The 22814-nt window shown below is 39.4% G+C and overlaps 1 protein-coding gene across 2 annotated transcripts in view; it reads right to left on the bottom strand.

Moving 5' to 3' along the window:
• The window catches only part of TWSG1 (twisted gastrulation BMP signaling modulator 1), a 101973-nt gene extending 80445 nt beyond the window's left edge, over positions 1 to 21528 (bottom strand). Inside the window, exons 1-2 of one of the 2 annotated variants that reach the window (XM_050767408.1) lie at positions 21306 to 21528; positions 18868 to 19027 (exon numbers count right to left, since the gene is read on the bottom strand). In XM_050767408.1, coding sequence (XP_050623365.1) covers positions 18868 to 18990 — 123 coding nt within the window. In that variant the 5' untranslated portion in view covers positions 18991 to 19027; positions 21306 to 21528. The remainder of the gene's footprint in view (positions 1 to 18867; positions 19028 to 21305) is intronic. The other variant, XM_050767407.1, reaches the window with a different exon arrangement.
• Positions 21529 to 22814: the final 1286 nt, after the last annotated feature.

The raw sequence follows: 22814 nt of genomic DNA, 5'->3' as shown, positions 1-22814 counted from the left end.
TTTCCGATTTGGGAGCATTCTGGAGTTCAGATTTTTGGATTTGGAATGCTCAACCTGTATTTACGTTATTGACTAAACTAACTCAGGAGAAACAAACTAGAAAAGTAACAAATTTATTCAAAGTCTCTCCTTTTTCTGCAGCTTCCAAATGGTAGCTTGCTAAATGAATTACTGTATATTATGTCAAATAAGTTTTAAAAATGAACGTCAATGTAATGGCTTCCATTAGAGAAATCTGAGTCTGTGAGGCATTCATTATGCCTTTTACTGTCAGGTATTTGTGAAGTGTTTTAAACTAGAATGAAAAGGTGGGTGAGACTGAGATTACTGTGAACAAACGTTGTTTTAACAAAATGTTGTTAAAAACATTAACAAATGTAGTTTTAACAAACGTTAAAACAGCCTATTTAAAAGTTGCTTGAACTTGCCCAGGTTATCTAGTTCTTTAGATTAAATGTATTTCACACCCTCTTAATAGATGCCTGTCCTGCACTTTTACTGCTTTACAATTTAGTGATAGAATACAATGTGAAAAGCTATGGTAGGGAGAAACAAGAGGGAAATGACAGAGATAAGCTTTCATTACTGTACTATTAAAGAGACAAAAATTCAGTTTAAGACTTTAATGGTAAAAACTACTATTAAAACTTGTTGGACACCAAACAACAATATCCTGGCTAATATTTTTCTTTCTTTCTACCTTACTACAGAAAAGACTAAAAAACCTTTGTCTTAATAAAGCAGAAGTTTAATCACCATAAATTAAGAAATGTTCATAACTCGGGTAAATGAGCCTCCACATACACCAAATACTCTCTATTCTTCATAACTCACATCAGCATTCTTTTTAGGAGATTGGCAAATAAGAAAAACAAGCTCCTCAAACCGACCTTTTGAAAACAGAGTTTGGGCCGGGCGCGGTGGCTCAAGCCTGTAATCCCAGCACTTTGGGAGGCCGAGACGGGCGGATCACAGGGTCAGGAAATCAAGACCATCCTGTCTAACACGGAGAAACCCCGTCTCTACTAAAAATACAAAAAACTAGCCGGGCGCGGTGGCGGCGCCTGTAGTCCCAGCTACTCGGGAGGCTGAGGCAGGAGAATGGCGGGAACCAACAGGCGGAGCTTGCAGTGAGCCGCGATCGGGCCACTGCACTCCAGCCTGGGCAACAGAGCAAGACTCCCTCTCAAAAAAAAAGAAAAGAAAAGAAAAGAACACTTTACCCCTAGCTGTTTCAGTTATAAGAATACATGTCTTCTTTTTTTTTTTTTTTTTTTTTTTTTTGAGACGGAGTCTCGCTCTGTCACCCAGGCTGGAGTGCAGTGGCCGGATCTCAGCTCACTGCAAGCTCCGCCTCCCGGGTTCACGCAGTTCTCCTGCCTCAGCCGCCCGAGTAGCTGGGACTACAGGCGCCCGCCACGTCGCCCAGCTAGTTTTTTGTATTTTTTAGTAGAGACGGGGTTTCACCGAAGAATACACATCTTCTATAACAAGAAAGGCTAAAGTCAAGATAAAAAGAAAGGTTTACCAAAATTTTTAAAGTATTTATTTAATTATATAAGACTTTGGAAAATATCTACTAGAGTAGAAAGAACGAACCCTAAATTCCTCCCCCTTTGGTAAATTCCTATGCATGTCTAACAAAATGATTATTATATACTACCTTGATCTAAAAAAAATAGCATTTCTCTACCATAAACATCTGTCAACATAATTTAATCAGTGCGTAATAGTACATCAATGTGCCAAAATTCAGAAACAGTGATTAAATTCTTAATCCTTTCCACACCTTGTCCACTTTCTCATTTTTTATCACCTTCATAAACTTTATCAGTTTCTATTTTACTATTATTTCAAGTCTCCACTCCTTAAACAGAAAATATGGTAGAGCTGAAATTTAGAATTTTCTCTTTGGACTGGGTTATTTATATATTTTACTAACCTCACTATGACTAAATTTGGGTTCTGCTCAGTTGAATGGAACATGTGATCAAAACTAAACACCAAGTTCCCTGAAGTCAAAAATAAAGACTGACTCAATGCTTCCAATTATTTACTGCCACCACCTCCCCCAAAGTCCTTAAATGGGTTCTATTTAACCCTTACAGGCACTGTGCTAAGTATTTTATATGCATTGTCATTAATCTCATAAAGATGCAGGTCGCTATTATGCTTATTTTTTAAATGAAGTCATGAAATTTATACAACTTCATTCAATTAGTGGCTAGAATTTGACCCCAGTTACAGTTAGGTATTCCTGTTTTTTAAACACTAAAATGAGAAATATAAAAGTTATTTTTCATTAAGTTAACATTTTAATAATTATAGTTATTACTCTCTTAGAAAGAATAAGCCTATAATTAAACTTAGATCCTTTAGGTTGTTTAATCAAAGGCATTATTGTATCTTTCACTCTCAGTACCTGAATACAACTAGAAATGCCATTGCCCAAGTTTAATCATTGTTTGTAAGGGTAAAATTGGAATCATTAGCTAAGAGTTGTAAAACCAGTGACTTGGAATGCAATACTTAATATTTTTTGTTGTCGCTTCAGCTGGTTAATGACTGTATCTTCTGCTTCCCTAGTCTGCAAGTCACAGAGAAAGTGCGGTTGCTCCTCATGTGCAGAAGAGAAGGCTGAGAATGAGTGGTTTCATGATTTCTGTGAGTTCACACAACTGCGGCTTTGAAACAAGGTCTTCTAACTCAAGGCTCTTTCTACTACCATTGCTCTTGCATGTTAGAGGCGAGGTAATATGGAATAAGACATGGTCTCTGTGTAAATAACTACGCTAGATGTTCTTAAAGTTTGGTACACACACTGTTCAATAATTTTATGATGAAAAAAATTAAAACTTTACACTAAATGGAAAACTGAAATTTATACATTTGAGTTACTCTTTATTGACCAGCATGAGTATTTAGAGAGAATTTGGCAAACCGTTTTAAAAGTTTATATGAAATCAAAGTCTGGCAGGATGAAAAGTTTGATGGAAAAAATCTAATCATTGAAAATATATTTTACTACATTTATATTGAGGAAAACCTTCAATATGACAGAGAATTTCAAAATTTTAAATGCCAGAAGACAGATACAATCATCTTTAGAGAAGAATCTTATTCCATATACAGTCATGCTTTATCTCTTAAGGATAGGGATACGCTCTGAAAAATGTGTCTTTAGGCAATTCGGTTGTTATATGAATATCAGTGTATACCTACACAAACCTACATGGTAGAGCCCGCTGTAATGCTAGGCTATCCGGTGTGGCCTATCGCTCCTAGGCTGCAAAGCTGTACAGCATGTTACTGTCCTGAATACTGTAAAATTATAACACAACGGTAAATATTTGCATGTTTAAACATAGAAAAGGTACAATAAAAATACAGTATTATAATCTTATGTGACCACCATCATACATGTTGTCTGCCATTGACCAAAATGTTGTTACGCAGTGCCATGACTATACAACTGATGTTCTGGTGAAATACTAATTCTTTATGCAGAATAAGTTGAGGGGGAGGATATTTATCCAAGACTAAGATTAGACTTTAAGAGTTAACATTTATTATACGAACTCCCAAATTTCTAGGCCAGAAATGGAAACTAACAACTTGAGGAAGAATCTTATTTATATTGACTCTTAGTTACTGATAAATATTTTCATTCTTGTTGCAAAGATCTGAGAGATGTGTTAACCCTGTTGCTATAATAAAACAAGGAAACGTCATTGAAAACAACATTATATTCTAGTAAAGATAGCAAATGACTTGGACTTACAAGATCTGGTTTTAAGCCCATAAGCTGTTTGTAACCCTGAGTCTTGGTTTCCCAGTCATGAAAAAGGAATGGTGTTCCTGGATTTTCCCTTACAAACTTTGGCATCCCAATGAGATAACGAGTATCAAAATGCTCTGGTGACCCAGCAATCCCATTCCTAGGTATTTACTCAAGAAATATTAAAACATAGGTCCATAAAAAGACCCATATGGGAAAGTATCAACATCATTCGTAATTACTGAAAACTGGAAACCATGCAAGGTCCAACAACCAGTGGGATAAACAAATTGCAGTACATCCACACAACACAATCCTACTCATCAATAAAAAGGAAAGAACTACCAAACACACACAATAATATGGCTGAATCTCAAAGCCTTATACTGAATGAAAGAAGCTAGACAGAACAAAAGGCTATGTACTGTATGACTCCTTTTATATAGGGAAAAAAAATCAAATCAGTGGTTGCCAGGGGCTGAGGCTAGGGAAAAAGCTAGGTCCAGCTACAAAGGGGCACAAGGGAATATTTTAGGGTGATGAAAAATATTCTCTATCTTGATTGTGGTAGTAGTTACATGAGTATATGTTTGCCAAAAATCATAAAACTGTACATCTAAAAAGAGTGAACAGGCCGGGAGCAGTGGCTCATGCCTATAATCCCAGCATTCTGGAAGGCCAAGGTGGGTGGATTGCTTGAGCTCAGGAGTTTGAGACCAGCCTGGCCAACATAGCAAAACCCCAACTCTACTAAAAAAATACAAAATTAGCCAGGGGTGGTGGTGTGTGCCTGTAATCCCAGCTACTTAGGAGGCTGAGGCAGAAGAATCTCTTGAACTCAGGAGGCAGAGGTTGCAGTGAGCTGAGATGGAGCCACTGTACTCCAGCCTGGGTGACAAAGCGAGACTCCATCTCAAAAAACAAAAATAACAAAACAACAACAACAACAAAACCCAGCATGGTACATTGGGGTTTCTCCATAAATTTTGAAGAAATAAACCTAAGTTGAAAAATATAAAGCATTAAGTTGGTATTAAGCAATGCAGAAGACAGTTCTAACTCTGAAAATATATTGCTTTAATTTACTTTTAACCTAAAACTGAAATTTTCTAACCGAACACAATGTTTTTCAAAGAAACATAAAATAATGCTAGTGAATATGTAAAATACAACACTTGTATATACCATAAAATTGCTAAAAATCGTCTAAACAGAGAATAAAAACCAGAAGGAGCTATATCAAAATAGTAAGAGTAGTATGTGTTTGAATAATAGGACTAAGAATGTTTTACTCTTTTTTTCTACTTCTCTGTATTTTCTGAATTTGGGGGTAGAAAATATATTTTTATAATAGCAAATAAACATTTAATTTATTGGATATTATGACTTCTTAAGATCCAGTTTAATTAACGTTTGAACAATTACAAAAGATATTCAAAAACACAAACTGAGGTTCTTAAATTAAGGAAACTAAGTATTTATAATATCTTGAGCTAAAAAACAGAAATGTAGGAATAAATCTAATGAAGTATTTACTTGCATATTGTGTAAGCATAAGTAATCAATGAAGCATTATATTATACCTATGCTGACACTACTTTTACTTAGGTCAAATGAGTATTTAAAAATAAATAAATAAAACAAAATATCTTCAATTCGCCTGTATTCAAAAGAATAAACAATTATCATTAGATTGGGTTATAACAAACCTGCTTTGCCATATTAATACTCTTTAAGGAGGGCATCACATGAATCTTCAAACCCAGGAAAGAAATATCAACCCAACCTCATTAGCATGTTGTTCTTTATCAATTCTGATTGGTAAAGTTTTGTGCTGAAAATAACATACACTTAAATGAATCAGTACTGAAAAGAGTACTTACTTTTGGCTAAATAAGTCAGCATCCAAGTTCAAATATATATATCAATTATCAAAATATATCAATAGTGCCTAGTGCCTCTTTCTCACAGAAACCTAGTAACAAAAATTTAGATGCGAATCCTACTTGCCGTACAAGTGCCCTAATGAACTTCTTTGAAAGAATCCAGCTGGAGGGAGTTGGGAGTAGGTACAGAGACTGACCACATGCTGATCACTGTTGAGGCTGAGTAATGTGTAAATGGGGGGGTTATTTTACAATTTTTCCTACTTATGTATGTGTGAAAATGTCCGTGTGTCCCAATGAAATCCTCGTTTTGTTTTAACAATGCAACAGGTGAAACAACCAGTGAAAATAAATTTTAATCTCCATTTATATATCAGCAGCTACTATAACTGTATTAAACATTTGGAGGGGAACAATGATTTATTCTTCCTTTAAATTATATCAGGCCTAATTCATTACCTTTGAACATTAATTTCAGAGATTTTCACGTGGTGTTAACTGAAGCAAAACAGGACAAAAATAGGTTAGTGCCACAACTTTTTTTTTTTTTTTTTTTTGAGATGGAGTCTCACTCTGTTGCTCAGGCTGGAGTGCAGTGGTGCGATCTCAGCTCACTGCAAACTCCGCCTCCTGGGTTCAAGCGATTCTCCTGCCTCAGCCTCCTGAGTAGCTGGGATTACAGGTGTGTGCCACCATGCTCGGCTAATTTTTGTATTTTTAGTAGAGACGGGGTTTCACCATGTTGGTCAGGTTGTTGTCGAACTCCTGACCTTGTGACTCACCCACTTCAGCCTCCCAAAGTACTGGGATTACAGGCATGAGCCACCGCGTCCAGCCACCAAAGTACTGGGATTACAGGCATGAGCCACCGCGTCCAGCCATAGCACCACAACTTTTAAGAGCAGGAAAATGGGATGAAGAGGAAAGAAACAATTTAGGAAAAGAATGTTCACAAGAGAGAAAAGAAAACATTTTACATTGCAAACCAAAATATTACTAGTACACTAACAAATCAAGATAACTATAGCAAGAGACTAAAGTAGAATCTAATTTGCACTGATAAAAAAAGAAGAGAAAGTTAATTCTTTCATTTACTGAATTAAGGAAGCCCTAAACTTATCTGAACTACTGATATTTTTAACTTAAGACAAAATATACTTTTAAAAGCTGGAATTAATGAGAAGTAAACTATTTTAAAATTCCAACTTATTTCAGAAAACTTAAGATTTATTTAATAACTAAATCAATTTTTAGAATAAAAAAGCAGATTGTCAATTTAGCACATAAAAGCGCGAAATAAATGTTCAGATAACAAAGTACTAAAATGATACATTAATTATCTCTGAACCCAATGTTGAATATTCTCATGAAATACAATGTTTATATCATCCTAAAAACTATCATAAATATTAGCCAAAGTACTCACAAGTTAATATAGGGTTTTTCCACTCTTGATACAAAATGGGACTTGAGATTTCTAGGATATAGCATAATATTGATCCAAATTTTAAAAATTATTTTCACAAAAGCAGTAGGGGAAAGTAGTAAAGATCTTCTTAAAGGAAAATCCCATATTACCAAATTTATTTTTTCCTGAAACAGGATAGCTAAACCCCTCATTATATGAGCACGGAAGTACACCAAGATGACAGTTTTACTTTCTTGATGTTTAAAGTTAGATTTCTTTCCTGTTAGAAGCACAAAATAAATATTTACATAGGGACCACCCTTAGGCACAGCAACTTGTAGGAGTGGCCAGAATGACTGTGCTGCTTTGCAACCATGCTGGTAAAAAATATTTACATAACAGCTTCCAGGGAAAAATTTTCATACTTAGTTATAAGTGCAGAGGATGCAATATAAACAAATGTTCTAATTTATCCTCATAGTACATCAGTTCAACATTACAAATGTTGTTCAAACGAAACCAATTTAACAAAAAGAAATCTAAATTCCGTCTACAAGGAAAGTAATATCTTTTTATAAACTTTTATAGCATTGCATCTTTGTCTTTCTTAAAGTACTTATCTTCCACCTTATTGTATTCATTTCTGTACATCTTCTGCAAGTTTAAGGAGAAAAGCAGCTCTCATTATCTAAAATGTCAATGTGCCTTGTACTTTGCTAATATGAAAGTGGAATTTCATAACTCAGTATGTTGGAATGGAAAGCAAAGCCCCAACAATGTTTAACCTTTTCGGGTTCACCAACTGCTGTGAGAACCTCTTGATAGCTGTGGACCTTCTCCCCAGAAAACGATGCACAGGCAGTTTTGAATATAATCCTGGGGATCTCCTGAATACAATCTGGGGGATCTCCCTTAAGAGGTCCAGGGCCCCAGTTAACAATCACTGACACATGAAATACCAAGAGCCAAACCATTCTTCAACTAAGGAGAACAGGGATAAAAAGAGGATGTTCAAGTTCAGGTTTCTATCAGATCAGTTAGGCTACTCACACAATAGACCAAAAAGACAAGAACTAGACATCTACTGACCATCTACTGACCATCTACTCACCTCCAATCACAACAAGAAAATCAGCCAATCGAAATAAACAAATAACCAACAACTCTCTTCAGAAAGATGATTAGCCTCAGAGCAGAGAACACATTCCAACATCAAGGCCTTCCTTATCTCCAAGTGTTCTCTGCTCTAAGTCCAGTCTGTAAGTCCTATCTAAACACATGGATCTCCCAACCAGGTTTTATTGCCTCATTCTTAACTATATATGGACAACCAAAGAATGCTATACATTTGAAGAAATCCTGACACATAAAGACATAAAAGAAATAAAGATCTCAAAAGAGACCTCCTCCACCAGCAAAAAAAAACTTCCAATAAGTATCCTCCAAGACATTGAAGAAAATAATGCATCCAAAACAATAATGTTAATAGGAAAAATTAACAAGCAATAAATAAGAGCTATTGAAATGTAAAAGTTATTGCTAAAATTAAACGATTCAATAGAAAAGAGTCCAAAGGTAAAGTCAGGAAATTTCCCAGAATATAGAGTAAGAAGGTATGATGGGATAGAAAAGAGCTAATACACTATATACAAGCAATGAACAATCCAAAAATGAAATTAAGAGAACAATTCCACTAACAATAGCATCAAAAAGAATAAAATACTTATGAACAAGTTTAACAAAAGAAATGTAATACATACACAGAAAACTACAAAATATTGTTGAATGAAAGAAAATCCAAATAAAAGGAAAGGCACACATGTTCATGAAACAAAGACATAATACTGCTAAGATGGCAACACAGTACTCCCCAAATTGGTCTACAGATTCAATGCAATCCCTATTAAATCTTAGCTGGCAATACCAAAGCCACAATTCATGAAAGAAATAAATGATAAGCTGGACTTTATAGAAATTTTAAACTTCTGCTCTGCAAAAAAATATTCTCCAAAGAATCAGATGACAAGTCATAGACCAGGAGAAAATATCTGCAAAAGACTTTTCTGATAAAGGACTGCTATACAAAACATACATACAGAGACCTCAACAATAAAAAAAGTAAACAATCCAATTAAAAAATGGGCCAGAGATTCTTAACAGACACCTCACCAAAAAAGGTATACAAATGGCAAATAAGTATAAGATGCTCCCCATCATATGTCATTAGAGAATTGCAAATTAAAATAATGTGATACCACTATATACCTATTTAGATGGTGAAAATCCAAAACACTGAAAACACCAAATGCTGGTGAGGTTGTGGAGCAATAGCAACTCTCATTCATTGCTGGTAGGAATGCAAAATGGTACAGCCACTTTGAAAGACAGTGGCAATTTCTTACAAAACTAAACATAGTCCTACCCTACAAAGCAGCAATTGCACTCCTTAGTATTTAGCCAAATGAAGTGAAAACTTATGCCCACACAAAACCTGCACATGGATGGTTATGGCAGCTTTACGTTATTTTATAGGGACAGGGTCTCACTTGGTTATCCAGGCTGGAGTGCAGCAGTGTGATTATAACCTACTGTAGTCTTGAACTCATGGGCTCAAGCCATCCTCCTACCATGGCCTCCCAGGTAGCTAGGACTACAGGTGCACGCCACCACTCCAGATGGCTTTTTTTGGTAGAGATGGGGATCTCACTATGATCTTGAATTCCCAGCCTCAAGGGACCCTCCTGCCTTGGCCTCCTAAAGCAGTGGGATTATAGGCCTGAACCACCATGCCTGGCTAAGCTTTATTCATAGACACTAAATCTTAGAAGCAATCAAGATGTCCTTCAATAAGTGAATGGATAAAAGAACTCTGGTACATCCATACTAATCAGTGAGTGAAATATTAATCAGTGAGTATATTCATACAGTGGGATATTATTAGGCAACAATAAGTGATAAAAAGAAATGCATTATCAAGCCATGAAAAGACATAAAGGAAACTTAAATGTATACTCCTAAGTGAAAGAAGCCCCCTTTAAAAGGCTACATTCTGTATGATTCCAACTATATGTCACTGTGGAAAAGGCAAAACTATAGAGACAGTAGAAAAGATCCGTGGATGCTAGGGGACTGGCAGGAGGTAGGGAGGGATGAATAGGTTAGCTTATGGGGATTTTTAGAGCAATGAAACTATTCTGAATGATGCTGTAATGGTAGACACAAGACATTATACATTTGTCAAAACCCATAAAAAGGTAAAATACAGAGTTAATGCTAATGCAAAGTATAGATTTTAGTTAATAATAGCATATCAATATTGGTTCATCAATAGTAACAGTATACCACACTGATGCAAGATGTTAATAACAGAAGAAACTGTGGACATGTAGGGGGAATGGGTATATGGGAACCTTTTATACTCTCTGCTCAATTTTTCCATAAACCTAAAACTTTTCCAAAAAATAAAGTCTACATATTTTTAAAATCCCAGCTGGCTTTATTGCAGAAATTGACAAGTAGATTTAAAATTCACATGAAAATGTAAGGGACCCAGAAGAGCCTAAGCAATCTTGGAAAAGAACAAAGTTGAACTTAAGACTTCCTAATTTCAAAACATACTACAAAACTATGTAATCAAGACAATGTGGTACAAACATAAAAATAGAGATAGAAACCAATAGAATAGAACTAACAGTCCATAAATAAACCATTTATGGTCAAATGGTTTTGAACAAGGGTGGCGCTATAATTCAGTGGGGGAGAAATGGTGCTGGGACAAGTAGATATCCACACACAAAATAATAAAGTTGGATCCCTGCTTCACTGCAGGCTCGAACTCCTGGGCTAAAGTGATCTTCCCACCTCCACCTCCCAAAGTGCTGGGATTACAGGTACATGCCACCACACCTGGCCTAAAACTACAAAATTCTTAGAGGAAAATAGACAAGTAAATATTTATGACTTTGGCTTAGGTAATGGTTTCTTAGATACAACACCAAAAGCACAAGTAACAAAAGAATAAAACAGAAACATCGGATGTCATTAAAATGTAAAACTTTTATGATACAAATGATACATAAAGTTGAAAAGACAACCCACAGAATGAGAGAAAATATTTGCAAATCATGTATCTGACAAGGGACTTGAACCCAGAATATATAAAGAATTCTTACAACTCAACAATAAAAAGACAAGCCAATTTTAAAATGAGCATAGGTTCTGGGTTAGGCGTGGTGGCTCACACCTGCAATTCCAGTGCTTTGAGAGGCCAAGGCAGGACGATTACCTGAGACCAAGAGTTCAAGACCAGCCTGGGCAATATAGTGAGACCCCCATCCTTATAAAGAATTTTAAAATTTTAAAAATTAGCCAAGTGTGATGGCACATACCTGTAGTCCCAGCTACTCAGGAGGCTGAGGCAGGAGGATCGTGTTAGCCCAGGAGTTCAAGGCTGCAGTGAGCTATGATAGAGCAACTGCACTCCAGCCTGGGCAACAGAGCGAGATTCTTGTCTAAAACAAACACACACAAAAAAGAGCACTGGTTTTCAATAGGTATTTCCCCAAAGATACACAATAAGCTAACCAGACATGGTGGTGCATGCCTATAGTTCCAGCTACTTGGGAGGCTGAGGTGGGAGGATTGCTTGAGTCCAGGAGGTTGAGGTTGCAGTGAGCCGTGATTGCACCACTGCACTCCAGTCTGGGTGACAGAGCAAGATCCTGTCTCAAAAAAAAAAAAAAAATACATACACACACACACACACACACACAGAGCACATGAAAAGATGCTCAACATCATTAGCTATTAGGGAAATGCAAATCATAACCACTCCACAAAGGTGCTACAATAAAAAGGAAAGACAAGTGTTGGTGAGGCTATAGGGAAATTAGAACCCTCATACACAGCTGGTGGGAATGTAAAACAGTGCAGCCACTTTAGAAAACACTTCAGCAGTTCCTCAAAATGTTAAACACAGAGTTGCCATATGGCCCAGCAATTCCAGTCCTAGGTATATACGAAAGACAAATTAAGAGATACATCCAGGGCTGTCTGTAGCAGCTCACACCTGTAACCCCAGAACATTGTAGGGCCAAGGCAGGAGGATCACTGGAGGACAAGAGTTCGAGACCAAGCTGGGCAACATAATGAGATCCTGTCTCCACACAAATTTTCTATTTTTTTAATTAGCCAGGTATGGTGGCACACACCTGTAGTCCTAGCTACTTGGGAGGCCAAGGTGAGAGGATCGTTTAAGCCCAGGTGTTCGAGGTTACAGTGAACAATGATTGCACCACTGCCTGTGGTGCAAACAAATCTGTGTAACATAGTTTGTCTCTTAAAAAACAAAGATACATCCACACACTAAAACTTGAATATTCATAGCAGTATTATCTACCATAGCCAAAAATACAAATAACTCAAATATCTACCAACCAATAAATGGATAAATAAAATGTGGTATGCCCATTCGGTGGAATATTATTTGACCAAAGAATGAAATACTGAATATGTTACAACACACAGGAACCATGAAAACATTATGCTCAATGAAAGAAGTCAGACACAAAAGACAATGTATGATTCCATTCATATTAAACATCCAGAACAAGCATGTAGAGGGAAAGTAAACTGCCTCGGGTTTGCGGGGAGAGAGAATAGGCAATGACTTCTAAAGGGCATGGAGTTTCCTTCTAAGGTAATGAAAATGTTCTAAAATTAGATTGTGGTGATGGTTGCACAAGTCTGTCGATATGCCAAAACCACTGAATTGTACCCCTAAATGGGTAAATTTTGTAATATGTGAATCATATATCTCAATAAAACTTTTTAAAAAAAGATCTAACAGAGAATCCATCTTAGATAAGAGTTCCAGAAAGAAAGGAGGACATTATATATAATTATATATTATATAAAAATACATAATACATAAAACATATATATTATATATGTATGTATGTTAGGTCAAGGGATATATATATATATATATATAGATATATATATACACACACACATATACACATAACACAAGGCATTTCCTAGTCTTTGGCTCAAAACTGATCCCCAAAAGACTCACAACATACCAAACGCAATGAATGAAAAGACCAACACTAGACTCAACAGTTTAAATTCCGTAATACCAAGGCTAATGAGATGATACCAAAAGTTTCCAGAGAGAAGATATAACAAAGTTACCTACAGAGAATAAGAAATGGGCCGGGCGCGGTGGCTCAAGCCTGTAATCCCAGCACTTTGGGAGGCTGAGACGGGCGGATCACGAGGTCAGGAGATCGAGACCATCCTGGCTAATACGGTGAAACCCCGTCTCCACTAAAAATACAAAAAAAAACTAGCCGGGCGAGGTGGTGGACACCTGTAGTCCCAGCTACTCGGGAGGCTGAGGCAGGAGAATGGCATGAACCCGGGAGGCGGAGCTTGCAGTGAGCTGAGATCCGGCCACTGCACTCCAGCCTGGCCGACAGAGCGAGACTCCGTCTCAAAAAAAAAAAAAAAAAGAAATGGACTGGCATCGGACTTCTTATTGGCAATATGGAATACTATTAGATAATAGAGAAATGTCTCCAAAGTTCTGAGGGAAAAGAATTTAACATAGAATTCTGTATTCAGGCAAACCATCAGTCAGGTAAAAAGTGAGAATAAATACATTTTCAAGATATGCAGGACCCAGAAAGCTTACTTCCCACACAAGCTTTCTTAGGAAGTTACCTGAGGGCATGTTGGGACAAAATGAGAGTTACTGTTAAAAACAACAAGTTATGAAATCCAAGAAACAGTGGAACCAACTTGGGAAAGTAATGATGGAAAGTCACCATAAGACAGCTTGCATCAGACCTAGATTGCAATCCATTAAGTATGGAAACATCAAGACTGAAGGCTCCATTTGGGAGGAAAAATACATTAAATACTTAAAACAATATAAGGTGTTAATGATTGATGACACAAGGTGAAGACAGATAATTAGAAACTCAAGAAAAAATCATTCAAGAAGGGAAATATAATCATAGTACCTATGTGACTATACAATCAACAGTCAACAATATATAATCATTATAACATAAACATGGTTTATTGTCAGTTTCAGAATATACCTGTAAATAAAGCATAGAAGATTCAAATACAGTTACAAAACAGAGAAATAAGGTTAGTAATTACCGATAGTGCACTCACGGGCCAGGCATTGCTCTAAATACTTTATACCTAATCCTCACAATACTCGCACAGTATGGTTATTATCCCTACTTTATAGATGAGGAAATTGAGGCATTGAGAGATTAACTAACTTGCCCAAGGTCATACAACCAGTAAATGGCAGAACTGGATCCAAATTCAGATAGCCTGGTTCCAGAGTTCATGCTCTTAACCATTATACTATGCAGCCTCTCAGAATACAGATATTATCAACCTTGACAATATAAAAGTAAAAGTACAGGTAACACTCCATTCGCCACAGATTTTGATGCAGCCCATCAGAATTCCAAAAGTAGCCCATCAGAATGCCAAAAGTAGAAAATTTTGAGGGCAGTACTCATAAATGCAAGGGAAAAAACTGATTTCTCTGCTTTCTATGATGTTAATCATGGTAGATTCACATGATCTCCCAAGACTGGAGCCCAAACAAACCCTCTCTTCGATTCCCTAAAGAAATGCACTGTTCTTAAAACTCACTTATAGTCTGTCTCATTGCTAATAATAATAATAAAATAAACTTTAAAAGGAAAGAAGGAGACTATTAATATTCTCCACTTACATCAGGAATAAAAAGATAATATCTCCAGTTGATAGAACAGAATAGAAAACCTTAAATACACTGAAGAAATTGAAAAAATAAACAAGAGATAAACTCAAAACTGTGATACAAGTGTGTCAGCGCAGGAGTGGGAAGAAGAACATGATGAGCTATGACCTTATCTGTTACAGCAGAAAGGCAATTTTAGATATATAACATCTAAAACTGATAAATCAAGAAATAGTAGTACAAGCATATTATTTAGGCACATGGCTAAAAATTACTAACAGAAGTAAAAATATAAGCAGTTAGATTAAAAGTGTTTTTCCCAGGGTAATAGAATGAGTAAGGAGAATTAGATCAAGGGATTCATTTTTTCACCATGTATCCTTCTAATAATTTAATAATTTATTACTCTGATGAAAAAAAGAGAACATTTGACACATACTAGTTGGTTTCTTTCTTTAAAACTGCCTAGAACTAGAAGAAAATTTTGAGCTCACCTAGCCAGTCAACTCACTTTACAGTTTAAATGTGGCAGAGTATATTTTCCACAGATGGCCACACCATTCTATCCCATCCACATGTTCAGCTTACAACATGACACTGTCACTCCTCCAACAGAGGTGGGGCCTATGTTCCCTCCACTTAAATCCAAGTGGACCCGCAGCAGAGATCATATATCAGGACCACAGAAACACACACATACACACACAGACAGAGTGAAAGGGAGAGAGGGAGGGAGATGGGGATAGAGAAGGGAAGAAGGGGAGGAGAAGTCAGGAAAAGACGTATACCCGAAGAATCTTCCTAGCCCAGGTTTTAGACTTTATCAGTGAGCCTTCAGATTTTCAATGTCCAATACAGTGGCCACTAGTCATATGCAGCTATGCAGTTAATGAAATTAAAATTGAATTAAATTTAAAATCAGATTTTCAGTCATACTAGTCACATTTCAAGTACTTGGTAGCCACGTACGGCTAGATTCTACTGCATTGCACAGGGTAGACGTAGATCTTTTCCATCATCGCAGAAAGCTCTGTCTATAGTGCTGTTTCAGATACTTCCACTCCCACCACCTTCAAGCCGCCCTGCTAATGCCACATGGAACAGAGATGAACTCTTCCACAGAGCCCTGCTCAGAATGCAAATTCGTGAGCAAAATAAATGTTGTTTCCACCCACCGGTTTTTGGGGTGGTTTGCCACACAGCCATAGAAAGAGGAACACACGGAAACTAAAGCTCAGAACGTGAAATAATCTGCTAGAGTTTGGGAGTCCACAAAACCAGGTGAAGAGTGGAACTAATCACATTTCATTTCAACACTCAATAAATGTTTGTGAATAAACAAACAGGAAAATTCTCAATATTTGAGCCCTAGATCTTTTCTAACCCCAAGTAGTCTGTCATCCACCAGGAAAGTTTATCTGCTACTCCAGAAAAAAGTTTGATGTTTCCTGGCTCTGAAGGAACAGGAATCTCAGAAATGTCAGCATCCATGAATTTGTGACTGAATATGTATCCTAGCTTATTTTGTTTACTAGAATCACCATTTGCGTTAGGTGGAGCTCCATTTGCTTTTCCGGTTTTTTTACACTGATATAGCACTCTTTACATTTTGAAGTATTTTGTTTAAGTCTTATAATTTTTTTTTGAGACACAGTCTTGTTCTGTTGCCCAGGTGGGAGTACAGTGGCGCGACCTCAGCTCACTGCAACCTCTGCCTCCTGGGTTCAAGTGATTCTCCTGTCTCAGCCTCCCAAGTAGTTGGGATTACAAGCATGGGCTGCCATGCCTGGCTAATTTTTGTAATTGTAATTTTTAAAATTTTTTTAACTGGCCAGGCATGGTGGCTCACACCTGTAATCCCAGCACTTGGGAGGCTGAGGTGGCAGATCGCTTGAGCTCAGAAGTTTGAGACTAGCATTGGCAACATGGCAAAACCCCGTCTCTACCAAAAATAGAAAATAAATCAGCCAGGCATGGTGCCACGTGCCCGCAGTCCTAGCTACTCCAGAGGCTGAGATGGGAGGATCGCTGGAGCCTGGGAGGTCAAGGCTGTAGTAAGCTGTAATAGAGCCAAAAAAATTTTAAAGAGTCAAACAAACAAAAAACCTTTGCAAGTATCTACCCATATTAACCAAAAGCTTTCTCTTTTAAATACTCCCTTTAAAAGCAAGGTATTTTAAATAAAGTACACTTTTTTTTCTTTTTTTTGAGACAAGGTCTTGCTCTATCACCAGGCTTCAGTGCAGTGGCACATTCATAGCTCACCGCAGCCTCAACCTCCTGGGCTCAAATGATCCTCCTGCCTCAGCCTCCCAAGTAGCTGAGACTACAGGCGTACATGAACATGCCCAGCTAATTTTTAAAGATCATTTGTTGTAAAGACAGGGTCTCACTGTGATTCCCAGGCTGGTCTGAAACTCCTGGGCTCAAGCGATCCTCTTTCCTCAATCTCTCAAAGTGCTGGGATTACGAGGCATGAGCCACTGTGCCTGGCCAAAGTACAATTTTTAATTACTTGAACTAATGCAAGTCATAGAGTTGAAGAGTAAAGAATATAATTTGGAATTAAAGAGAATCTCCATCTAAACATGAATATAGCAAATGTTATGAGACTTTATTTTGAATAATGAATAATGAAGCTACATTGAAACAACCTGGGAGATACCACAGACTCCTCATCTGACCATAGCACAAAACTGGGCTTCATGTGCAGACACAAAATTTCCAGCCAACACAAGCCTAAGCAGGCGTGCCTTATTAAGATTTCCACATACAAAATTAGGTGATTAAAGAATTAGTGTTAATTTTTAAACTGTACAGTTGCTCTAATAGCTATGTTGGTAAAGAGTTCTCTTTTAGAGATACATATTAGAATTATCAACAAAACAGTATCAAGGGATTTGCTTGAAATTAAAACAGAGCTGGGAGTGGATAGTGAAGGAGGGTATAGATGAAACAAGAGTAGCTGTGAGGTAGTGACTGCAGTAACTACTCATGGATGGTTCATTATATTCTTCTCCTTTTATACCTGAAAATGTCCACAGCAAGAAAGTTGAAAACTGAACAACAAACAGAATTCCCTAGTTCAATGTTTTGGTTTGAAATGCAAAGTTAGGGTTATCAGAGTATGAAACAGGGGCAAATAAAATTCCAACTATTAGCGCGAAGGACCAAAATGTCAGAAATAAGCACAAAATGTTTCTGATGTATAAAAACAACTGTCACTCCAGCACATACACACAGTTAGTCTCGAGTGAGGGTTACAGTCATGTTAGCTGACTCACACTTTACATAGAATGCTAATGTGTGTGGTTACTGAATTTCTGAGTGCACAGCCAGCAACTAGAAGGGAAGCTAATCAGGAGTTCAATACCAGCCTGGTAACTGAGCCGCATCACTTACTCTTACTTTTCTCCCCAGAAAAATGACCGTGGTGGCTACATTAAGAGGCCTGCCTTGATGATTGGAAAAGATATAACTGCGAAGTATCTTGGAAACAGATTGTCCAATCCCAGCCAACGACTTGCCTGCAACATTGTGGGAGACCCTGAGCCAGAGTCCCCTGGCTAAACTGCTCCCAGATTCCAGGCCCTCAGAAACTGCATGAAATAATACATGTTTATTGCACTAAGTTGCTATGTTTTGGGGTAATTTGTTACATAGCAATAGAAAACTAATACATCGTACTTAGGGTAACAATTTATTATTTGATCAGCTAATTTTTTTTCTAAATACAGTCATTGAACATCTTTGCTATGTTAATTAGATTACACAAGGGAACCCCTTAAATCATCTGAATAGAGTGCTCATCACCTTGTAATGACATGTTTATACAACAGGATATTATACTCAGTATTGAACTTCTTGAATCTAACCTTGCTACATATATGATTGCTGTGAGGGTAAAAATCCAGACCTGTGGGTCATGATTCAGTACCTGAGGCCCTGACCCAACACTCATACCCTATATCTGTATATAAACATAATGTTTCTGCTCTACAATATAGTTCAATATTAATAAAAGTACTCTTAGTCCTACCTGAATAAGGCATTTGCTCACATCACTAGCACAGAGTGCTTTGTTACAGCTCAGTGATGCTGGAAGCCATGTCAGGAACATCAGGATGGCTAGAGTAAGCACAGCAACATAGTGTAACTTCATGTTTCTTCAAAGAAGATGATCAGTAACTCCCAGGAAGCTAAACAAACAAACAAACAAACAAACATAACTTTAATTCAAAGGCAAGTGCTAGGGTAAAAACAAATATAGAAATGAAAAACAAAACATAAACTAAGACTCATTGTTTGTGTCAATAGACTTTTTCTTTCTTTTTTAGAGTCTTGCTCTGTTGCCCAGGCTGAAGTACAGTGGTGCGATCACAGCTCACTGCAGCCTTCAATTCCTGGGTTCAAGTGATTCTCCCACCTCAGCCTCCCAGTTATCTGAGACTACAGACAATACCACCATGCCTGGTCTTCAAAAAACTTTTGAGTGATCATTTAAAGATCATTCTCAATGAAAGATTATATAAACATTTAAAAATAAACAGTAATTTTATATAATAATGGCTTCATAGCAATCTTCGAGGACCTAGAACACTACAGTTCCTCAGACTATCCAGAAATGGTGACTATGAAAGTAGAGTGAGTATATCTAAACCCTCAGTAACCTGAGAATACATCAGGCAAATAGCTAGTTTCAATACTGCACTGCTACTATTCAACTTTAGTTTTAGCTCCATTATTCAACTTTAAGACCATATAAAATTATTAATATTGTATTATAATTTTAAGATATTTAATTTTCATTCTTAGAATCAAAACAAAATTTTAAATGGAAGTTATTCTAGGGTTTAGACAGAATAGAGCAGCTCAAAGCAAGAAGTAGTCCACAGAGTCACTTCTTAAATAATTGAGCAAATAACAAAAGGCAGTGTAAATTATTAATTGCATTAAGAAGTCTGGGTAATTATTAGACTGTGAAGATACTCTTTTTTTGTTTTTGTTTTCTGAGACGGAGTCTCTCTCCGTTGCCCATGCTGGAGTGCAGTAGCGCAATCTCTGCTCACTGCAACCTCCACCTCCCAGGTTCATGCGATTCTCCTGTCTCAGCCTCCTGAGTAGCTGGGATCACAGGCGCCTATTACCACGCGCAGCTAATTTTTGTATTTTTAGTAGAGATGGGGTTTCACCATATTGGCCAGGCTGGTCTCAAACTCCTGACCTCAGGTGATCCACCCGCCTCGGCCTCCCAAAGTGCTGGGACTACAGGGGTGAGCCACAGCGGCCGGCCAAGATATTCTTTTAATTCTATTAGTATCATGCATTCTTCAGAGTTACTAAGAAGATACTACAGTTCAAAAAGAAGAAGGAAAAAAGACTAGCACAAATACAGTTTGACAGGAGCCAAACAGTATACATAGTTATTAAACTTTAAATACGGGAAGATATAATTTCTTCAGGTTAAAACACCTCCCTATCAAACATAATAAATTAAAATAAATGACTACTGACATAAGAGGGATAAATAGTGAGTTTATGGGGGCATTTATGATTACTCTAAACTTTTATTCTAAGTGTTACAAAGTACATTAAAGGAAAAACAATAAAAGAGTGAAAAGAATAAAGGGCTTTGGGCCTGCTATGAGTCAATTTTGAAAGAGAAAGCCCTGGTGATCATTACTGAGGCTCACAAAGCATTCCCTAAAGACCGTTAGTAACCTAATTTCCTAATGTATTTAACGCCGCATACCAAATAGGATGATTTCTGGAGCAACCAGTACATATACGCAGGGGCCAAATAAGGTTATTTGGAAACTAATTGTCGTGGAACTAGTTTTCATCCTACAACCACGAAAACTGGGATTTTCTCCCTCCCCCAACTTTTACTGTTGTCTTATGAAATGTTCCACAAATTCATCTTACTCCCCAGATTTCACTGGAAAAAGTATTCAAGTAACTACGGCCATGTCCAAATCAGGTAACAGAATTAAAGGACTTATCTTTTCCTAAGGAGTTAGAAACCATCACGTATCAAAATTGTTTCGCATACATCACGCCCAGTTTCTCGTTAAGGGAGATGGCACTGACAGCAACCAGGGCAGAGCAGAGCCTCTGTGGAGCGGTGCCAGGGCCCCGAAGGCGCCGGACGCCCCGCTAGGCAGAGGCCGGCGGCGGCGCGGGGGACCCGGCACCCGCAACCACCCCCACCCCGGCTCGGCCGACGCGGGCTGCGGAGGACGCGGGCCGGCCCAGAGATGGTCTGGACCGAGGAGGCGCAGAGATGCTGCCGGCTCCAGGCGTCCGGCCTGTGCGCCCGCGCCCAGCACCCCCACTCTGTCCTCCGCGCAGCCGGGCCCAGGCTTCTCCCGGCCCCCGCGAAGCTCGCCGCGGCCCCGGGCCTCGAGAGGGCGGAGCTCGGCGCCCGGCCCCTTCCCGGCCAAGAGGCTGCACAATCCCCCAGCCGCTGCCGCTTACCGTGCGCCGCGGTCCCGCGAAGTCGCCCACCCCGAGATCTCCGCCGGGTCGGCCGAGCCCGGAGCGCGCTGCGGCGGCTTTGAGTGCGAGGCCAGGCCGCGCCTCCGCCGTCCCCTCCGCGCAGCGCCCGCGAGCCTCGGGCACCTTAAAGAGACAGGCCCGCCCGCCGCCCTCCTCCCGGCTCCTGGCTCCCAGCCCCAGCTCCCCTCTTCCCCTCCGCCCTCGCTGGGGTCCACAGCCGCCAGCTGCCGCCAGCTCCCGCCAGGAGGCGTCTCTCACTCCCGCGGCGCTCCTGTCAGCGCGCACGCCCCCATCTCGGCCCCGCCCCCTCCCCGCCCCGCCCACAGCCCCGCCCCCTCCGCGCCCCCGGTTTCGCCCCTCCCTCGTGCCACGCCTCCACCGCGATCTCCCGCCCGCTGTCCCCCGGAGGCCACGCCCCCAGGCGCACCCACCCTGGCTGCCCAGCGCGATGTCCCTTCGCGCTTCTCCGCACCGGGATCCCCAGTCCCTCAGGTTCCGACAGACCCTCCTGTCAGGCCCGTTCTCCGGGCCCCTCAGTTGCAGTGTTAAGATTAACAGCGACTCACGATTAAAGCCTTGTGATGCGCTAGCCACTACGCTGAGGATATGCCGTGTAGTAAAATTCCTCAGCACTCCTCACAGCCGCCCTGTAAGGAAGCGGCCATGGCCGGGTTCTAGGGATGCAAAGCCGAGCGGGGCGCTGAGTAGCCTAGCGCGTCGCCGAGGAGAGCTGGCATGTGAACCCTTGTCGTTTGCCGTCAGAGGTAGGATTTGTATAAAATGAGAGTTTCCTAGATCTGCCTCAGACCTACCGAATACGGATCTCCGAGGATAAAGCTTTCGGAACTTCGTTCACCAATGCGTTAAAACTTGCCGGGCTGGCGCTGAGCTCTGCATCCGGACTCGAGAGGAGGGGGCGCCGCGGATCCGGGCGCGGAGGTCGCGCAGCCTAGGTAGAAGGTGCGCGGTTAGCACGTAGGTTAAAAACATTGAGAATGACACTCAGTTCTTTCCCACAACTCTGGGTTGCTTCTTCTTTTTTTTTTTTTTATTTCTTTTGAGACAAGGTCTCACCAGGTTGGAGGGCAGTGACGACATCAGGGCTCGCTGCAGCCTCCACCTCCCAGGCTCAAGCAATCCTCCCGCCTCAGCCTCTACAGGCGTGCACCACCACGCCCGGCTAATATTTTATTTTTTTGTAGACATTGGGTCTCGCTATGTTTCCCAAGCTGGTTTCAAATTTCGGGGTTCAAGCGATCCACTCACCACGGCCTCCTAAATCGTTGGGATGACAGGTGTGAACCATAGTGCCCGGCCAGAATTTGCTTTTTAAAGAAGATGCCAGGGTGATTAAGTTAGAGCGCACTAGACTAGACCGTCCGCGGGGCACCTTCCCTTGGAAATAATGACCTAGTGTCAAACCGTTATATAAGCTAGTAAGTCGTAAATGCCTACCACCCCACTTTGTTGATTGGAAGGAAACAGAAA

This window comes from Macaca thibetana, chromosome 18 (assembly GCF_024542745.1).
Source record: "Macaca thibetana thibetana isolate TM-01 chromosome 18, ASM2454274v1, whole genome shotgun sequence".
In the NCBI taxonomy this organism is placed as follows: Eukaryota; Metazoa; Chordata; class Mammalia; order Primates; family Cercopithecidae; genus Macaca; species Macaca thibetana.
The sequence above is the reverse complement of the archived record's forward strand: the minus strand, read 5'-3'. Positions and strand labels throughout refer to the sequence as shown.